The sequence below is a fragment of the Podarcis cretensis genome, assembly GCF_951804945.1.
Source record: "Podarcis cretensis genome assembly, chromosome: 1".
NCBI lineage: Eukaryota > Metazoa > Chordata > Lepidosauria > Squamata > Lacertidae > Podarcis > Podarcis cretensis.
This window is the reverse complement of record NC_137170.1, coordinates 101,332,741-101,352,646: the sequence shown is the minus strand read 5'-3', so window position 1 is coordinate 101,352,646 and position 19,906 is coordinate 101,332,741. Positions and strand designations below refer to the sequence as shown.

Sequence of the window (19,906 nt, the reverse complement as noted above, 5' to 3'; positions counted from 1 at the left end):
TAGTCTTGACTTGGTTATAATGACAGGCAATATTCACTATAACAAATGTTAAATACATACAGTCGTACCTCCGCTTACATATCCCTTTGCTTATGTAAACTTCGGGATACGTAAACGGCAAACCCAGAAGTATATTTTTGGGGTTTTGCTGCATGCAAATGCGCAGAAGCAGTCCCTCTGGTCATGGAAACCTCAGGATTCAACCGCAGCTCTGGAATGGATCCTGTCTGCAACCAGGGGTACCACACCTAAATTTTCTAACTGCCACAATATTCTTAAGCACATTAGCAGTAATAAATGAAATATATCTGGGCAATTTGTCCAGTTTTAAGTACAGTATATGGTTGTCATCTCTTAAGGATTTAAACAATCATTAATGAAAATTAATACCCCATCAGAATCTGTATTCAAAGTATTGTTTCAACTCCTGAAGGAAAAGATGTATCACTAAATACAGACGTGTTACTGTATATATATTTGTCTGTATGTGTGTGTATTTGTGTGCGCGTGCTCCCATACACACAGGTATATATATATATATACACACACCTGTATATCATTATAAACCAACTACAGTAATAAGTTTATAATTAGCTACTGGAAAACACTGTTGGCATAAATTGATTACATATTTTTAAATGTAACGTAATACTTAAAATATTAAAATAAAATAGTATGTGAATAGCACAGGTAGGTATTTTAATTTGATCTGTCTATTCTAATATTGATACACTTTAATATTTGCAGTTAATCAACTATTTAAGTGAAAACAAATGTTAGTGCTTAAGAATGTGTGAAGGACGCTTAAAAAGTATACAAGTTTTCTGCTTACATAGCACACTTGCTGCCTGTACATAATAGATGGAACTTAAACTGTGTTCTTCTGTGTTTTCTCTGTTCCAACTGAATGGGAACAAACACTGCTCTTTAGCTTAAGGTTATGGATTTGGCAGGTGAGCATAGAAAATCTCCTTTTGAACAACTAGGCTCTTTTATTTCTTTACTTCTTTACTTCACATTGAAATGTCAAGTCTTCCTGGTTCCTCAAAATGTAGTTGATTGCCTAGCCTTTGTGTGACTGGAACTTTTAGTTCCTGAGCTTAGTCAAATTTATTAATGGTTTCCCCCAATATGATGAAATTACAACTTCTACTGTAATTAAAGAATAGTTGTACAAAGGAAATGGCATTGGCTCACAGTTAGATTTTAATGGGATTTATGCAGCCTAAGAAGGATTTTAGCCATTGTCACTGCAAAGATGAAAACAAGATAACAGCATGTGGCTATTTTTGAGAATTCTGTTTTGATTTTTTGAATTTTTTTTAATTGTATAGGTGCAGGAGACTGCAAAGAAGGCCAATACTCTAAGGGCTAGTGATGAGATAACCCTGTGCTGAATTGTCTTCTAATTCTAATGTCTGTTGTGAAAAAATGATTCTGTGATCTGAGAACAAAGATAACAGGATTGTCTAATTACATGATTGGAATTAGCAGGAGAGGTAGGTGGACTAGAGACTATTTACTATTTATGCAAATAGCAACTATCTTAAATAGTAGTGCAATAGGCAGAAGAGCCTCACCATGACATGTTACTTTGGGGTATGCTGAAGTGAAGAATACATGTTGCTCAGATTGCACAGAGAAGCTCCCGGTTGCGGAGTTACCTGGTATAGGACTTGACAAGGAGCAAGAATTTTGTTAGGCCCAGTAGCTGAATGGTACTGTGAACATTCCGCTTATTAATTGCACAGGGAGCTACTATTTGAACACTTCTTTGTATGATTGAAGTCAGCAGAGTCTGACTCCTGACTGCCTCACTTTTGCAATGCTAGAACAGTGAAGGGTATGGCTAACATCCTAAACAATATCTAGCAATTATACTAACTGCAGCAAACATAGTCTCTCATTGCATGGATTTTGGGTTCCCGTTACAGCATTTATACATGGGTAGCCTAGGCATGCAATAAATAAATAAATGCAGTACTGTGAGTTTTGATCAATCATAAATAACATAGGAAGGGTGAAAGTGTTTGTTATAGTGAATAGAATTTGTCTTAGTACTGGAGGAGGATAGTGTTGTCTAACTTTTTCTTTATTTGCATGTTGTTGTTCTGTATCCATCTAACAGAACTGGGCCAGGCTTGATGATCTGGTCCATAATTAGAAATTCTCTTTCATAGATACATTGTTTTATTTAATGCTGTTGCTGTCCCCATCTTATGTCCATGCCAGTGGCTGTAAAAACACATTCATTGTACCTTTTCAGAAACATTTACAATAATAATAATGTGTACAGAACAATCTTTTTACAGAATCATTGGTTTAGGAGATGCCATTATCATTTTATAAATTTATCATATTGCACAGGAAGTGGATACCATCACATTTGAATTTAATTAACCTGTAGATCTGTTTAAAAAGTTAGAAAAAATGTATTCATTATTACTCTGGTTCAGTGAGGCATTCACAATGTATGCACAAAGCATCTGTATAGATTCCTAATAAACACTTTGAATCTCTATGCATTATGAGTAAGAAAAGAACGAGTCTATGCCATTGGTATATATGAAATGACGTGATACATATATTTGGGCTCCAATCTATACCTACTTGCTGGGTGATAACCCCCACTGAACTCAATGACTGGGATCCAGTTGATGCCCTTATGCCTCTGACAGAAAAAGAGGGGAGGCATATTTTACTGATTCCCCCTCAACCCTGCATCCTCTGAAAACCAACGTCAAATAATTGGGTGACTCTCCATAAGAAGGTGACATAGGGGAGGGGGAAAGACAAAATGACAATACTCCCCTCCCCTTTCAGCAGTCGACATGTCTGTTGGTTCAAAAGGCCACCCCTTCCACGAGTGCAGTGGGAGATATTGCTGCGTAGACATGTTTAAGATTGTTCTGTTAATCTTAGCTGCTTTGATTTTCTGTTAATCATAGCTGCTTTGCTTTTCTGTTCTCATGTTTGTTTCAAGAGTATTTTTTAAAAGTAAATTAATTATATGTAGATATGCCTGATTTACAAAATATCAGATATATATGGGATCAGCAGCCCACTTTATTGCACTATTGCAATATAGTGTCTTCTAAATTTAAAAAGCAATTGAAGAGGTACTAAAAGGGAATTGGCTTCAATAGGAGTGGGTGGGTGCCACTGATGTCCCCATAATGTCCTCGAGTTGTACTACAACAGGTCATTTGCAGCGGAGGGGCAGATTTGGCTGCCGAGAGCAGCTCTGTCACTCCCATGGTCGGCAGAGTTAGAATAAAGAAAGGGAGAGGGAATGGGAAGGACCACTGTACCACCACCACCACCATCACCACCAAGGATAAGCCCCTTGAAATTTTTTAAAAAGAATTTTAACCCTTCAAGTCATACCTATTTTCAGGAGAGTGATTTTTGGCCCCTCCTAAAATTTGAGCCAAATGTTCTCATTTGTGAACTTTGGTTCAGCCCCAGAAATTACATTTTTCTTGGTTGATTCAATAAAAGCACAAAAGTGGGGAGTGGGGAGGATATGAAACCTTGGGTGAGGTTGTGTGTTTTGTGTGAGAGCCTGGAGAAAGGAGGCTGAGTATTATAGCTTGTTGGGATATTGAGTTGTAAATTAATTAAAAGCAAGCTGCTCAGTGGAATTAGGGAAATGTTTAGACTTTGTTGTTCTCTGTGGAAAGCTGACCTAAGGCATTCTATGATGATGAAACAGGAGTCTATCCCCTTGGGGATATTAGCATATCACTAGGTAGACCCGGGTGAAGGCACTGACCTGGTGTTCTGAGAGCATATTTTTGCAATGTTAATTAGTGATAAGGGCTTATTGGCTGTCAGGCAATTCAGCAAACAATAAAGAAAGGAGCTGGTCTTCTAATAGCTAGGACTTGTGCTGACAAACAACCTTGCTATTTGTTATTAATGACATGTGTTTGTTGCCTCATTACGCAACACTTAAGCAGATATGTCAACAGGCAGTGTCTTAATAAGACCTTAGGAGACCCAACTGCTTCCTCTTCAGGAAGCCTGCCATTTTGCACCATTAGCCAGCAGAGGGATGCCTGCCTCACCCCCTGCAGACTGACTGGTTGAGAGCCCACATTGGCTCAATCTGCCAGGGGAGCGGGGCTATAACGAGACCTGGGCTGACGAGGTCTCCCTTTTGGGGGGAATGGCTTTGGAGGGAGGTAAGGGCAAGGGCGGCCCCCATAACATCATATTCCCTGGGGATAGCCTTGCCCTAATTGTTTAAAATGTTTAAAGTTGTTTTAACTGCTTTTTAATGTGTGTATGTTTTAATTTGGGGGGGGGGGGTTGCCTTTAATCAAGGGAGGTAAGATGTGCCTTGGAAGAGTGGAGCTGGAGAGAGCAGTGGAGGACTCCACTTGCAATGGTTCTGAGCAATGGGAGGTATGGAGTGGGGCAGGTCTTGTAAGGGGCACACGGCCAGCCAGATGCCTGGGTGAAACCCACAAGCAGGACCTGAGCACAAGAACACCCTCCCCTCCTGTGGTTTACAGCGAGTGATATTCAGAAGCATATTGCCTCTGACCATGGCAGCACAGCATAGTTATGGTACTAAAAGGTAAAGAGACCCCTGGCCATTAGGTCCAGTCGCGGACGACTCGGGGTTGCGGTGCTCATCTTGCTTTATTGGCCAAGGGAGCCGGCATACAGCTTCTGGGTCATGTGGCCAGCATGACTAAGCCGCTTCTGGCGAACCAGAGCAGCGCACACAAATACCTTCCCACCGGAGCAGTACCTATTATCTACTTGCACTTTGACATGCTTTCGAACTGCCAGGTTGGCAGGAGCAGGGACCGAGCAACGGCAGCTCACCCCGTCGCGGGGATTTGAACCGCCGACCTTCCGATCAGCAAGTCCTAGGCTCTGTGGTTTAACCCACAGCGCCACCCTAGTTATGGTACTAGCTAGTTAAGTTACTAGCTACCGATAAAATTATCTTCTGAGAATTTGTCTAACCCTTTCTTAGAAACCCATCTAAATTAGTGGCTGTCGCTCCCTACTATGAGTTTAGCTATGTTCTGCGTGATGAAGAACTGGATCTTTCAACATACAGCTTCACACGAGTTCTAGTGTCATGAGAGAGGGAGGAGGAAAAAGTCATGTATCCACTTTCTCCATGCCATGCATCATTTTATAAACTTCTGTCACGTCACCTCTTACCTTTCCTCTAAACCAAAAAGCCATTCATGCTGAAATCTTTCCTCACAGGAGAATTGTTCCATCCCCTTGATTGTTTTCATTGCCCATTTCATAATCTTTTCCAACTCAAGAATATCCTTTTTGATATGAGACTGTGCACATTATTCCAAATGCAGTTGCACCATAGATTTGTATAATTGCATGATGATAGAGGTAGTTTTATTTTCAGTTCCTTTACTAATGATCCCAAGTATGAAATTTGCCTTTTTCACAGCTGTCAGTTGATTATTATTCATCTTTAGAATTCCTGTGTGAACCCTTCAATAACATACTGATGATCCTGTGTTTTCTGATTGAAAATAATGAGCTTTTTTCAGCAAGAGAAAATATTAATTCAATTTACCTATTTTATTAATCTTTATTTAATGCATGCATTATTTAATTACATCCTGCTTTTTGACCATATGATCTCTAAGGCAATTTATAACGATCAATTAATTTTTTAAAATAAATCTTAGACAATTACCGTATTTTTTGCTCTATAAGACTCACTTTTTCCCTCCTAAAAAGTAAGGGGAAATGTGTGTGCGTCTTATGGAGCGAATGCAGGCTTCCCAGCTATCCCAGAAGCCAGAACAGCAAGAGGGATTGCTGCTTTCACTGCACAGCGATCCCTCTTGCTGTTCTGGCTTCTGAGATTCAGAATATTTTTTTTCTTGTTTTCCTCCTCCAAAAACTAGGTGCGTCTTGTGGTCTGGTGCGTCTTTTAGAGCGAAAAATACGGTATATAAAACAGAACATATATAACTTATACAAAGCAGACCACAGTAAAAGAACAATGGGTTTTATCCAACAAAGTCATCCCATTAGTGCAAGAACTTTTTTCCAGGAAGTATTTGCTTAAATACTTCCTGGTTCCTCCAGCCTTTCCTAGGAGATTTGAGGGGCATGAGGTATGAGGATAGGAGAACGAAAGGAAGTCCCATTACAAAGGCAGAAGTCCACATTAACATGACAATCTCCCAAATGAACAGACAGGTAAAAATATGCGCCCCCATACAAGATGCAACAGAAAGACATATTTCCCCATACATGTAAATTATGCAACAATACCTACAAGTATTGACCTACGGTTAATCCAGGATAGCAAAATCCACTTCCTTCACATGTGTGTTCTGGACCCTTTTTTATTCTCCTAGGCTTTTAAAAATGTTTGGGCTTTTTAATAAGAACTAAGATATTACCGTAGTCCTAAGCCTGTGATCCTATGCACATTTACCAGGGAACACAATTGTTCTTACTTAAAGAATATGCATGTATAAGTATGTGCTGTAAAGGACTTTTACACTGTGGTTTTGGGGTGTGTTGGTTTTTTTTTTAAAAAAAAAAATACTGCTTTTAACTGCATTTGGTTGCATTTTTGTATTGATAGAGTTTTATCATTTTATTTGTAAACTGCCCGGAAACCTGATCTTGAGGAGTGTGGTAAAAATTATTTAGTAAGATAAATAAATACATGGTGAGAAAGTAGGTGCCTGAGTCATAGTTTTGGTGGTGAACTTACCATATTTTTTGCTCTGTAAGACTCACTCCCCCCCCCCCTAAAAAGTAAGGGGAAATGTGTGTGTGTCTTATGGAGTGAATGCAGGCTGCGCAGCTATCACAGAAGCCAGAACAGCGAGAGGGATTGCTGCTTTCACTGCGCAGCGATCCCTCTCGTTGTTCTGGCTTCTGAGATTCAGAATATTTTTTTGTTGTTGTTTTCCTCCTCCAAAAACTAGATGCGTCTTGTGGTCTGGTGCGTCTTATAGAGCGAAAAATGTGGTATTTGATTGTCTGACATTTGCCTTAATAAAGAGTACCCCTTTCAAAAAACGAAAAAGCAACAGCAGTAGACATGTCCTCTAAAGTCTCTGCTCCTTCTTGCTTTTCCCCTTACCAGCCATTTTACAAGCACAAGTTGTCATAGGTTGCTGGGACTGGTCTCATAACTTCCAGGAAATGGTTCTGGAGCCATTGATAGTGCTGGCCTGCTCTGTGTTTTTAAAAGGCAACTTGCATGATGATTCTGTATAATATACCAGCTTTTGAGACGCACTTGTCCAGTTATAATGATTTTCAACAGAGGATGGGACTATTTATTTATTTATTTATTTATTTATTTTAAGTTTAATTTTTATTGAGTATAGATTGTACATATACATATATTCTTGACGAACTACAAAATAATCCCTTAAATTAATACATTATACATCTACCCATACAAATCTCTTCCCACCCATAACTTCCTACCACCTCACTGCAGCTTTCCTTTTGCAATTTTTTCCCCTTACTGTGTTATTTGTTCTTCCTTTTGTTTTAAGTCTCCCAATTCTTTCTCTTTCAATAATACTCTTTACAAGATTTAGTCAAAACATAACCAGGATATAGTTTGAAAACAATGGGGTTTTTTTCCATGTAATTTCTTACACACAGCCAATCTTTTGGGGCATTTTGGGGCTTTTTGAGTGGGTTGGCTATATTTTAGTGCTGGAGCTAGGGGATGAACCTCCAACTTGTGTTGAGAGCCTGGTACCCAGTGTTATAATATAATGCCTTTCTTCTAGACATAATAGACGAACTCCCTTAGAGTTCCTGGAATAGTTTTGATTGTGAACAAAAAACCCATCAAAACTGTTTCCGGAACTCTAAGGTATGGTATTTTGCTTCGTATTTCTAACTGTGGTGCCACTCATACAGCATCATGCACTGTGCTTAATTAAACAGTATTACATTCTAATTGTTATTTCTCTTAATTATTTTTAATAGGGCGACAGAGAATTGTAAAAAAAAAAAAGAGGCTTTGGGTATTTGACAAATCTTTGCCATTTTTAGCACTGTAACATTATAGAACTGTCATTGTTCATGGGTCTTATTTTAATACATTGGATGGGTGGTATTGTTTTTTGCTATTTGGCTATGTATTTTGTGGGGGGTTTTTTGGTGCATTTATGTTGTAAACTGCTTTGTGATCTTTGGATGAAGGGTGGTATATCAAATAAATAAATCCAACCACCCACATGATATTATTTATTGTTCATTAAAAATGCTTGGGTGCAGAGAGAGGCATTTTTAAAATAAAACAATACATTAAAAACATTTTACCTCATAAATAACTAAGACATCATATGGAAATCTGTTTTTATATGAAAGTTGTTATATTAGTAAAGAAGTATTTTTCCTTAATGAGAAACATTATCTTTACAGATCGGAAGCTATGGTGGGCAGACCAAAACTTAGGCCAGCTGGGCACCTGCAATAAGAAAGATGGACGAAATCCCACAGTTCTGCGAAACAAAACTGCAGGAGTTGTACATATGAAGGTGTATGATAAAGCAGCACAACAAGGTAAACTGTATTTTCTATTATTATGATCAGTTGAATGGTTTGCTCCAGTGATCCGTGAGCAGAACTCCACTCTTCTCTCACAGATAGAATCAAAGTTATTTTCACCAGTTATTCTTTCCTGCTATTATTTCCTTGTGTCCCCTGAATTTCTTTCTCCAAAGGGTTCAGAAGCCCTCTGGAGCAGCCTAAGAGGTGGGGCAGAGAGTGCAGGAGAATCAATAAATACTGTGTCTCCTCTTCACTGAATCGAATCCCCATCCATTGAATGGCAGAAGTACTTTCATTGAAGGAAGCTCACCTTAGGGCAACTGCTATTGATCAGTTGTATTAGTACCAAATAAATGGAATATAACTATTTCCATACTAGTATTTGTAACCCGAACCACTAATGAAAAGGAGAAGACACCACACATTGCTTGGGTTTAATAAAGGCAACATCATAACTTTGCATCAACTTTGGATTTAATAAAAGCAAAAACTTCATTTAGCATCAATTATCTGCAGATTCTGCAGTTAGTTTGGGGGGATGGGTGAGTCAGAAAGGCCTCAATAAGAACGCCAGGCTGTTCTTCATTGAGCCTGTTGCCCTTGAATGGAAGGTCTAAAGGACCCCAACTCCTTTATTTTGTAGTGAAGTCTAAGGATGTTCCTCTTTTTTTCCATTTTACTAACATTGTAACTGCGACTTTGCCTAATTCACCAGCTGGATTTCATGTACTACAAGTAGTTCCTTCCAGCTCTAAAATTTTATAATTCTGGTTCCCGGTACCTGTCTGCCTTAATGGAGGTAGCCCCCACGAGACCGCAGGGATAGAAGGCGAAGGAAAACAAGAATGATAGAGAGTCAGTCATTCTTGGAAATTCCTCTCAGGGAAGGGAGGAACAGGCTTCACTCACAGTTCTCACTCTGGCATGGAATGAGGGCGGCAGGAAGGCTCTAAGTGCAAAAAGCACTTTGCCTGGCGAAACCCTCCAGTGCCACCATTAAGAAGCAGAAGTTCTCCTGTTAATTGGATTTCTAACTGGCTTTAAAGTCAGGCACACTCCAAGAGAAGATGTTGTCATCAGAACTGTGGAATTGTTGTTGTTGTTTAGTCGTGTCCGACTCTTCGTGACCCCATGGACCAGAGCACGCCAGGCACTCCTGTCTTCCACTGCCTCCCGCAGCTTGGTCAAGCTCATGTTTGTAGTTTCGAGAACACTGTCCAACCATCTTGTCCTCTGTCATCTGCTTCTCCTTGTGCTCTCCATCTTTCCCAACATCAGGGTCTTTTCCAGGGAGTCTTCTCTTCTCATGAGGTGGCCAAAGTATTGGAGCCTCAACTTCACGATCTGTCCTTCCAGTGAGCACTCAGGGCCGATTTCCTTAAGAATGGATACATTTGATCTTCTTGCAGTCCATAGGACTCTCAAGAGTCTCCTCCAGCACCATAATTCAAAAGCATATATTCTTCGGCGATCAGCCTTCTTGATGGTCCAGCTCTCACTTCCATACATCACTACTGGGAAAACCATGGCTTTAACTATACGGACCTTTGTTGGCAAGGTGATGTCTCTGCTTTTTAAGATGCTGTCTAGGTTTGCCATCGCCTTTCTCCCAAGGAGCAGACGTCTCTTAATTTCGTGACTGCTGTCACCATCTGCAGTGATCATGGAGCCCAAAAAAGTAAAATCTCTCACTGCCTCCATTTCTTCCCCTTCTATTTGTCAGGAGGTGATGAGACCAGTGGCCATGATCTTCGTTTTTTTGATGTTGAGCTTCAGACCATATTTTGCGCTCTTCTCTTTCACCCTCATTAAAAGGTTCTTTAATTCCTCCTCACTTTCTGCCATCAAGGTTGTGTCATCTGCATATCTGAGGTTGTTGATATTTCTTCCGGCGATCTTAATTCCGGCTTGGGATTCATCCAGTCCAGCCTTTCGCATGATGAATTCTGCATATAAGTTAAATAAGCAGGGAGACAATATGCAGCCTTGCCGTACTCCTTCCCCAATTTTGAACCAATCAGTTGTTCCATATCCAGTTCTAACTGTAGCTTATTGTCCCACATAGAGATTTCTCAGGAGACAGATGAGGTGATCAGGCACTCCCATTTCTTTAAGAACTTGCCATAGTTTGCTGTGGTCGACACAGTCAAAGGCTTTTGCATAGTCAATGAAGCAGAAGTAGATGTCTTTCTGGAACTCTGTAGCTTTCTCCATAATCCAGCGCATGTTTGCAATTTGGTCAATGGTTCCTCTGCCCCTTCGAAATCCAGCTTGCACTTCTGGGAGTTCTCGGTCCACATACTGCTTAAGCCTGCCTTGTAGAATTTTAAGCATAACCTTGCTAGCGTGTGAAATGAGTGCAATTGTGCGGTAGTTGGAGCATTCTTTGGCACTGCCCTTCTTTGGGATTGGGGTGTAGACTGATCTTCTCCAATCCTCTGGCCACTGCTGAGTTTTCCAAATTTGCTGGCATATTGAGTGTAGCACCTTGACAGCATCATCGTTTAAAATTTTAAATAGTTCAGCTGGAATATCATCACTTCCACTGGCCTTGTTATTAGCAGTGCTTTCTGAGGCCCAACTGTGGAATTACCCAGCTGCATTGATCTGAGGTTTGGAACTGAGAAAATATTTTATTTGGTGTGGGCGGTGGATGGCAAAGAGGAGAGCCTCTGGTTTCCTGTTTACCGTATTTTTTGCTCTATAAGATGCACCAGACCATAAGACGCACCTAGTTTTTGGAGGAGGAAAACAAGAAAAAAAATATATTCTGAATCCCAGAAACCAGAACAGCAAGAGGGATCGCTGCACAGTGAAAGCAGCGATCCCTGTTGCTGTTCTGGCTTCTGGGATAGCTGCGCAGCCTGCATTCGCTCCATAAGACGCACACACATTTCCCCTTACTTTTTAGGAGGGGAAAAGTGAGTCTTATAGAGCAAAAAATATGGTACATTGAGTTTCTTTATGAATGATTCAGCAACCCTCTCCAGATGCAAAATCTTAAAGATATAAAATGAAGTTGGTCTGCAGTATGGAATAAAGCCTGTGATTAAAACAACAGTTATCTGCATGTGGTTTAAAGAAATAGAAGGAGGGAAGAGTGGATTATCTTGGGAAATTAGAGCAGATACCACCTCTACCACCCTTAAAAACAACAGAGAAGAGATATAACTCAAGTGGACTTTGGCCAAAATGCAGTCGTAAAGATTTGGGGCAGCAGACAAGGGAGGCATGGAGACACTGATGGTGATTAATTAAAATAAAGTGGTGGAAGCTGGCTGTGGAAACTTCAACACTCTTGACTGAGTAGCGAGAAAAAGTGGACTGCTGGAGTATGTTGTTGTCCAGAAACATTGAGCAAGATGAGAGCACGATGGGAGGGAGCTAATGAGATATTCTGAGAATTCTCCAAGATTATAGCCCCACCCCAGCTACGCTGAGAGACAACAGCAATTGGAGGAATTTCAAGAATGGGACAGCGCACAAAGGCCAAGGACTTTATAACTGGATATATTCAGACACAGAGAAAAGGAAAATAATTAGAGCACCTCTTTTGAAATCCTATGAAAGGTTAGAAAATGTAATAACACGAATAGTATTCACTTAAAATGCAGCTGTTACCTTAACGATTAATATACCAACTGAAATGTAATTAGAAGTTAATAAAAAAAACATGAAACACAGCAATATAAGAACTGGACAAAAACATTGATCAAGGAGCACGGGAAACCACTTTGATTAAATTGTATAAATATAGAATTAATTGGAATTATTTTGATATTAATTGTTATCTGCATAATTGGCAAAAGTGTGGTAATACTGGGTAATTATTGGCCACTCACCCACTCTGGCCTAGTTGGCCCCAGAGTGTCAAGGGAATATTGGGTAATTATTGGAAAACAAATATTTCTTTTTTTAAAAAAAAGAAGGGGGGAAATTCTATAATTCTGTGAGTCTGATACCCCAGCTATAACAATATTGTAGATATTGCATTTCAATATTGATGCAGAGATAGGGACTTTTCATTCTGCCTGCTCCTTCTACCCCTTGAGCTTGCAACAAGAGAGTCCTGCAGCTGGCCACCCTGTTAGGATTGCCCTACTCTTGTGTAGGACCCTGGCAGAGACACATGCCCAACCATCATGTTCTCTCTCTTCTGTTTGATCGTTTGGGAGCTTCAAAAGCTTTCTTCAGCCCGAACATCACAGCAACTGATACCAAGAAGCATCAGCACACTTAGGGTTCCCCAGAGTATTCACAGTTTGTGTAACAGAACTCAGTAGCACAGCATTTTGGCTAATCTACTTTATTTACATATAATACACTCGGAACATTCTGCTTTAGCTCCTTCCTCTTTCTCATCAGACCGCAAAGAGAGAAAGAAAAAAGGACGATAGTCCCACTTCACGGAACACAGTAACATAAACATCCCGTCTCTCTCACTTTCCACACTGTGGAATGAAAACATACACCGTCATGTGATAGACAACAATCTCATGATTGCAAACACGGGTAAAGAATCCTATCACACCCATCTTGGCTATTCTCCAGGAGGCTGGTTAAAAGACCACTTACCCACCCACAAAGCAGAGGGAAGCAAAAGAGCAAAAACCTTACAACATATATAGCTAATGCCCTCACTACAATCTAGTACACAGTTATGCACACTTAAATTTCATTGAAATCTACGGGGCTTAAGTGTACTCTGCCCTGGGTGGCAGCTTTCATTACTAGAATACAAGCTTCTTGACTCATAATTAAATTAGAGTTAAAGGGAGGGGAATGCCAAATAGTTTGGAAAGCGGCCATGTGGTTAAAATATTTTATTAGAGAAGGTTTTGATAACTTTTCTCTGTAAAATATTGAAAACCTCATGGTTTGAAACTTTAAAAGTACATAAATTTGAAATACAATTATGATTGACTGAAAACAAAAAACTTACATTTCATAATTAAATGAATTTGATGATTATTTTGCCACTGCAACATTTTCCAAAAAAATATAATCCTACTTCTTAATTGAAATACTATATAAATATGTTTTAAATTCATGTCAGCATTACATGACTAAAAGCATAGTCCTACTTGTCTACTTCGAAGCGCATTCCTTTGGCCCCCCAATTGCCAGTGCTGGAGGCCCAATCTGGGATCCTAGAGTGGTGCATAAGGTGCTTTAATTTCTCCACACTGATACAATAAAATGTTTCTACATTGCAAACTGTAGGTGTGGGTAGCCAACCCAGATTGGAACTCCAGTGGGGGCTAATGGTTAAAGTGCCCCCTGCCCTGAATTTTAGGGCACCCATCTCAATCAAAGCTTTTACTCTGGTATTGTGGAACAGAACCTATACTCCAGGGCAGAATTAGGCAATTAAGGTCACATGTAGTTTAGCCTTTACGTATTTGTATTCCACACATAATTGTTACATTGTTTTCTATTTCATCCCCCTCCCCAACTCCATTGTATTATAGGTAGCAATTCATGTCAACACAATAATGGAGGATGTTCCCAACTTTGCTTACCAACCTCAGAATCAACCCGAACATGCTTGTGTACTGTAGGCTATAACCTTCGGAAAAACCGTATGTCATGTCAAGGTACAGCTTCACTATTACCAAAATAAAATAAAATAAAATAATAATGCATAGTAAAGGAAATAAATAAATAAAAACCTCTGAAGTAATTTCCCACTGCTTCATAGTTGGGAAATAAAATGACTATTGTTATTCTGGATCCTTTCGAATGTATTTTTGGTATGTTATTGCTATTACAGGTTTTCCTACACAGTGGTACCTCGGGTTAAGTACTTAATTCATTCCAGAGGTCCGTTCTTAACTTGAAACTGTTCTTTACCTGAAGCACCACTTTAGCTAATGGGGCCTCCTGCTGCTGCTGCGCCGCCGGAGCACGATTTCTGTTCTCATCCTAAGACAAAGTTCTTAACCTGAAGCACTATTTCTGGGTTAGCAGAGTCTGTAACCTGAAGCGTATGTAACCTGAAGCGTATGTAACTTGAGGTACCACTGTACTAACTTTATAGAATTTACAAAATTAACTAATATGGGGATTTGTTGTAATTCCAATCTCTGCATTTTGATGTTGATAACAGAAAGCTAGTAAGCTAGTTCTTGCAGTTTCAGAATTAGTGATTTTGGAGCCTTCTGACATTTTGCTTCTAACATGTTGCTTCTAACAAACATATGGAAATATGCAAAATGCCCAAAGAAATTGTAACAGTTGATTTCACTCTCTCTTTGTGCGTTTTCAAACTTTTCCATCAGCAATATATCAGTGTGTTAGTAAGTTGTACACATGCCCTGAAATAATTGCTTGAAACAGCACTTTTAAATTATGTTCTTGGGAACACTAGGTTTCCGTGGAAGCTTATTAGGGGGTTCTTTATAAGAAAGGACATGGTTTCTTGAAAGACAGCTTGTCTGCTATTATTGATGTTCCTCTTTAATGTTTGATTCATTCTCGGTTCACATAATCCTCTACAAGGCAAGAAAGTTAATGTGGGAAATGTTCTCTGAGTTTAGAAAGTTTGAAAAGCATTGGCTCAAAGTAATCAATATTTGTAGACGTTTTACAGGGCAAACCATACAAACCATCCAATGTTCCAGGAGTTTCCTTGAAAATCAAGCTTCTATTTTATTTTATTTTTAAAAAAGAAACCATATATCCTTTTAATATTTGCATATATAAGGGGAAACGTGAAGGCAATATTCTGCCCAAGTGCTTGGTAAGAGTAAAATTCCTCCCACCTTGCCGTTTTCTGTTTAAAGCCATGTGGAAATGGCCTCTCAAAATGGGGGAAATGTCTGCCACCACAGGGGTTTCTTTAGGGGTGTGTGTGGAAATTAACATTTTAGAAATGTTTAAAAAAAATGTTGTTGTTGTTTGTTTTGTTTTTGGTTTAGCTTTAGTTTTGTCCAATGAATGCAAAGGGACTGGAGTAATTGAATTATAGTGCTATTTAGAAGTAGCTCACCAGCTGGGGTGTAGCCCCTATGCTAGATTCCCAGCAAGTCAGTCACTTATCATGAGGGAGAAGGGAAGGGTTGAGGGGCCAGGGAGGTGGTCATGGTGCATATGAACTGGGAGAAGCACCAGATTGGTTCCAAAGGAAGCCATTTGCCTCAGACTTAAAAGGTAAAGGGACCCCTGACCATTAGGTCCAGTCGTGGCCGACTCTGGGGCTGCGGTGCTCATCTCGCTTTATTGGCTAAGGGAGCCGGCATACAGCTTCTGGGTCATGTGGCCAGCATGACTAAGCTGCTTCTGGTGAACCAGAGCAGCGCACAGAAACGCTGTTTACCTTCCCGCCAGAGCGGTACCTATTTATCTACTTGTACTTTGACGTGCTTTCGAACTGCTAGGTTGGCAGGAGCAGGGACCGAGTAGCGGGAGCTCACCCCGTTGCGGGGATTCGAACCGCCGACCTTCTGATCGGCAAGTCCTAGGCTCTGTGGTTTAATCCACAGCGCCACCCGGGTCCCTGCTTTGCCTCAGACTTATTCCTAGGTAAATGGATATAGAATTGTAGCATTAGGTGCTTATTTTTTCATACAACTTTTTTGTATGAACTTTTGTGTTCCATTTATATGTTCTACCATTAATCAGATAAGATCCCCAAAACAGCTATTGGGCTATTAATGAGGTTTGATGTTGATTCCTCTTTCCCTTCCAATGTCCCTTGAAGTCCCCATCATCCGTCCCGGTGCTGATATTCATAATGGTTTTAATCTTTACTGTTTCTGTGCACGTGTGTTTTCTTTAGGCATAGAATCATTCCTGATGTATTCTGTTCATGAAGGAATCAGAGGAGTTCCTCTTGATCCAAATGATAAGACAGATGCATTAATGCCTATATCAGGAGCCTCATTTGCTGTGGGCATAGATTTTCATGCAGGTGAATACAAATATTTATCTTTATTTTACACATATTTTAACATCTTGAGCAGTTATGAAATATTGTCACCATAATTTTTTTGGGAAGCGACTTGTGAGTTTGAGGAGGGAGCAGAAGTCCTGAATCTTTCATGTAACTGAACATGAAACCTTTTATCAGAGTTGATCTATACTTGCCAACCTAGATTACGTCCATACTAACTAAACATTTGAAAGACGAATGCTTATGTTACTGTTAGAAGGGACAAGGGGAAGGCAAGTGTGTATAAAAACTTAATACAGCAGTGGCTCATGGGAGTGGGGGTGGGTGTAATGCCACCAACCCAGTGCCCCCAATCCCAAGGAAGGCAACACCGCCTGGAGGACCAAACTTATACAACATCATATCTTCTCATTTGATAAATAGCTCAACCTTTTATGAGCAGTAAAAATGGAAACCTATTCTTTTCTTGCTCACAGAAGAGGCAAACTGTCATGTGTATTCACACTTCTGTCAGTAAGATGACTCATGAAGTACACTGCTTATGTGTACCAACATCCTCCCCCCCCCCAGTCTTGCAGAGTTACATAAATCACAGCAGCTATGTACACATCCCCAAGATAGAGGCACTGTTTCTCATCAATGGCATCTCCATGCACTTGAGGTGCTAAGAAGAGGCCGCCATTAGAATGAGCCCGTCCCACAAGATCTTAAGTTGATTAATGGTATTTATTGCAGATTTAAGGTTGTATTTTTGATAATTGCTAATTTTTAATATTTCTTTCATAGGAAATGATACAATATACTGGACAGACATGGGGTTCAACAAAATAAGCAGAGCTAGAAGGGACCAGACATGGAAGGAAGACATCATTACAAATGGTTTGGGAAGAGTAGAAGGCATTGCAGTGGATTGGATAGCGGGTAACACCAGTTCTTCATTTTTAATTCTTTACTTAGGTTCATTTAGGTTTTGCTTGACTTTTCCTTTTTTTATTACCTTTCATATGAAAAACATTATCAGTCTCATTTCACATCCGCCCCCCAGGAACAATAAATAGAATAGTACTATGGCAATTTACATATATGAAACAAATGATTGTAAAAGTAGATTAATAAGATTGCACAAGAGAAGAGCAAGAGCATGTCTGCACTTTGTCATTCCAGTACTGAAGAGAGAAAGACGCTCTTTAGTATGAACTGATCATTTTGTTCTCTCTTTCTTTTAGTCACGTTGGTGAAGTTCACCATATAAACTATATCCAGTGTTTTCATGCATACGAGTGTGGGTTGTTTTCCATCTGTTGGCAATAACTAATGTGCTGCCATTAATAAATGTTATTCCCATTTATCTGTCATCTGGTATTATCATGTTATTTAAATTGATGACTAAGCACAATCTTGGTTGATGCGAATGTACAAAGCAGCATGGCCACCACTGACCTCATAGCCCTGCTGTGTTTGGTGGCCTTGGCAGAAAGTGGATGGAATGTAGATTGCTGTGGCAGCCTATAGCTCATGAAGCAGTTGAGCCCTTATTTGACTTGATGCTGCATGTGATAGCAGTGAAACCATTTCAAGAACCAACAGCTCCTGGACCAGCTTAGAACCTGCCATTCCCTGCCACATTGCTGTTGGTGGGGATACTACTGCCCACCCAGGAAAGTGCTATACTGATCACTCCATTGTCATTGCCTGACCGAAGGCTGGCTTAGGTGGCAGAGCTCAGTAGAGGTGCACTTCCATCCAATCCACACCCATTGACGGTTTAGATTGTTCTCCCACAGCAATTGGTTATTGATATGATGATGATGATTTTGCATTTATCCATGTCTTCAAGTACTGAATTGGTGCCCCCCCCCCCGAATTTAATAGTCTGTGGCTACCATGTCTTTTTCTTTTCTCCCAACATTAAATCATAACCATTCTGATTTGTTCATATTAACCTTATGACCTGATAATAATGCAAATTCTGAGTGTATTTTTATCCCATTCTCAAACCTCTCTGCTGGGTCAAGCAAAGTTAATTTGCTATCATCTGCATATAGTCTTACCCTGCACTTTAAAAAAATGTCAACCCCTTTTAGTTCTGAACATAAACTCTGTGAAATACTTGATTGATAAAGTCAGTGCTTTCCCCCCTAAAAAAGTGTTTAGGGGGTACTCTCATTTTCCTACTCATATTGAAATGCTGCCCCTCAATGAGGCCAAACTTAAGATTCACAAAATATTTAGGGGTATGCATGCCCCTGCATCCCCCCCAGAAAAAAGCACTGGATAAAGTAAATACTAACAGAGATAGGGAAGCTCTGATACATCCTCTATAAAGATGGAGAGTATCAGAACTCATCCCTTGATACTGTAACAAATGCCAGGAAGGTTGGATAGATCCATTTAATCCATTTGATAAATTTCTCTCCAAAGCTAAATTTAACGTCTGATATAAATAACTCCATTCAATGCTATCAAATGCTTTTTAAAACAACAATTATACTAGTCATGATTTCAAATCATGTTTACTTTGTAACCAAGGGGAAAATAGTAGCTTAGCTATGCTTGCATCTTTCAGTTTCCTTTTCAATATTCAGTGGGATGGATGCAAGCATAGGTCTGGAAGAACTCAGGGTCCCTTCCAACTCTACATTTCCTTGAATCTATGACTCCTTCCACTCATGGAAAAGGCATCAGTCCAATGAAAGTGGGGTAAGATACCCATAATATTCCTCCTCCCTGCAGCCTCCAACACTACCTTCCATGCTCAATCCTCCAGAGCAGCTTTTCAGGGTACAAAGCAGGCTGCTGGAGGAGTGACGAATCTGTGAAAATCACCTTGACTCCCTTTCTGCAGAGGACATCTCTATCCACTCATGGGGAGTCTAGATCTAGCCACATTATATTTGTTTGTTTTTATTCTGGATGTATTTGTTTTATTAACTCAGTAAGAAGCTCTGATGTACTCTGTTTACTGGGGGGGGGGGTAGATTGCTGTTCCTTGTGGCCTTTCCCTGGAGATTTATTTTAAACATCCTCTTAGCATTGTTAGGTATGAATTTGTAACAAGTATACTATAATATCATTTGACCATTACAAATATGATATAACTGTTGATTTTGTTTATTAATAAGTAATAAGTCAGGCATAAAACTTACATTAATAGCCATGTAAGTATAAGCATTCTTAAAGGCTTATATCACCATAACTGAATGGTGCTTCCCCCCATTCCAGGTAATATATATTGGACAGATCATGGCTTCAACTATATTGAAGTTTCCAGGCTGAATGGATCTTTTCGATATGTAGTCATTTCTCAGGGTCTGGACCAGCCAAGGTCTATAGCTGTACACCCAGAAAAAGGGTAACTTGAAAATTTATATGCATGCATTTGAACCAAATTATTGAAATAGTGGTTAAGTATTCATGTTCCCAGTTTAACTCTCAATTTAGCCCTCAATTTCTTTGGCAATCTTATCAAAA

The 19,906-nt window shown here is 39.7% G+C and overlaps 1 protein-coding gene across 3 annotated transcripts in view; it reads left to right on the top strand.

Moving 5' to 3' along the window:
* LRP1B (LDL receptor related protein 1B) overlaps window positions 1-19,906 on the top strand; it is a 782,700-nt gene that overhangs the window by 634,166 nt on the left and 128,628 nt on the right. For all 3 annotated transcript variants that reach the window (XM_079992449.1, XM_079992450.1, XM_079992448.1), the window contains 5 exons: window positions 8,413-8,553; window positions 14,013-14,138; window positions 16,322-16,453; window positions 17,222-17,356; window positions 19,658-19,787. In XM_079992449.1, coding sequence (XP_079848575.1) covers window positions 8,413-8,553; window positions 14,013-14,138; window positions 16,322-16,453; window positions 17,222-17,356; window positions 19,658-19,787 — 664 coding nt within the window. The remainder of the gene's footprint in view (window positions 1-8,412; window positions 8,554-14,012; window positions 14,139-16,321; window positions 16,454-17,221; window positions 17,357-19,657; window positions 19,788-19,906) is intronic.